Source organism: Gobius niger (genome assembly GCF_951799975.1).
Source record: "Gobius niger genome assembly, contig: SUPER_10_unloc_3, whole genome shotgun sequence".
Taxonomy (NCBI): Eukaryota; Metazoa; Chordata; class Actinopteri; order Gobiiformes; family Gobiidae; genus Gobius; species Gobius niger.
The window spans coordinates 241,746-242,500 of record NW_027639330.1 but is presented as its reverse complement, the minus strand read 5'-3'; the positions used below and the strand labels follow the sequence as shown (position 1 = coordinate 242,500).

The following is a 755-nucleotide window of genomic DNA, read 5'->3' as shown; positions in this document are numbered from 1 at the left end:
CTAAACACTTGTGACTCTGGTTTCCTCCCAGACCTGACGTTCCTTCACGAGAGCTGCAAGACGTTCCACGGAGACCTGGTCAACTTCGAGAAGATGGTGAGAACGTCCACCGTCCTCCCTCTGGGCTCCGCCTTCTCACCGTTTGTCTTTATGTTTCTGTCCAGCACAAAGTGGCGGAGATGGTGCGGACGATCCGACGGTACCGGAGCTCGCAGCTGCGTAAGTCGCCCCCTGGTGGACGTTTAAAGCATAACGTGTTTGTGTTGACTTTCCTGTGGTTGTTGTTCCAGTGGTGGACACGGAGACGTCGCCCTCTTACCTCCAGACCAAGGCCTACGTCCGACAGCTGCAGGTCATCGACAACCAGAACCTCCTGTTCGACATGAGCTGCAAACTGGAGCCCAAAGACGCCTGAGGCCGAGTCACAGAGGAGGCAAACTACTGCAAACTGGAGCCTAAAGAGTCACAGAGGAGACAAACTACAGCAAACTGGAGCCTAAAGAGTCACAGAGGAGACAAACTACTGCAAACTGGAGCCTAAAGAGTCACAGAGGAGACAAACTACTGCAAACTGGAGCCTAAAGAGTCACAGAGGAGACAAACTACAGCAAACTGGAGCCTAAAGAGTCACAGAGGAGACAAACTACAGCAAACTGGAGCCTAAAGAGTCACAGAGGAGACAAACTACTGCAAACTGGAGCCTAAAGAGTCACAGAGGAGACAAACTACAGCAAACTGGAGCCTAAAGAGTCACA

General features: G+C 51.9%; 1 protein-coding gene across 1 annotated transcript in view; it reads left to right on the top strand.

Annotated features, from left to right (window-relative positions):
• The window catches only part of rapgefl1 (Rap guanine nucleotide exchange factor (GEF)-like 1), a 42,284-nt gene extending 41,825 nt beyond the window's left edge, over positions 1-459 (top strand). The window contains exons 12-14 of the mRNA XM_079583020.1: positions 32-96; positions 165-219; positions 291-459. Coding sequence (XP_079439146.1) covers positions 32-96; positions 165-219; positions 291-415 — 245 coding nt within the window. The 3' untranslated portion in view covers positions 416-459. The remainder of the gene's footprint in view (positions 1-31; positions 97-164; positions 220-290) is intronic.
• Positions 460-755: the final 296 nt, after the last annotated feature.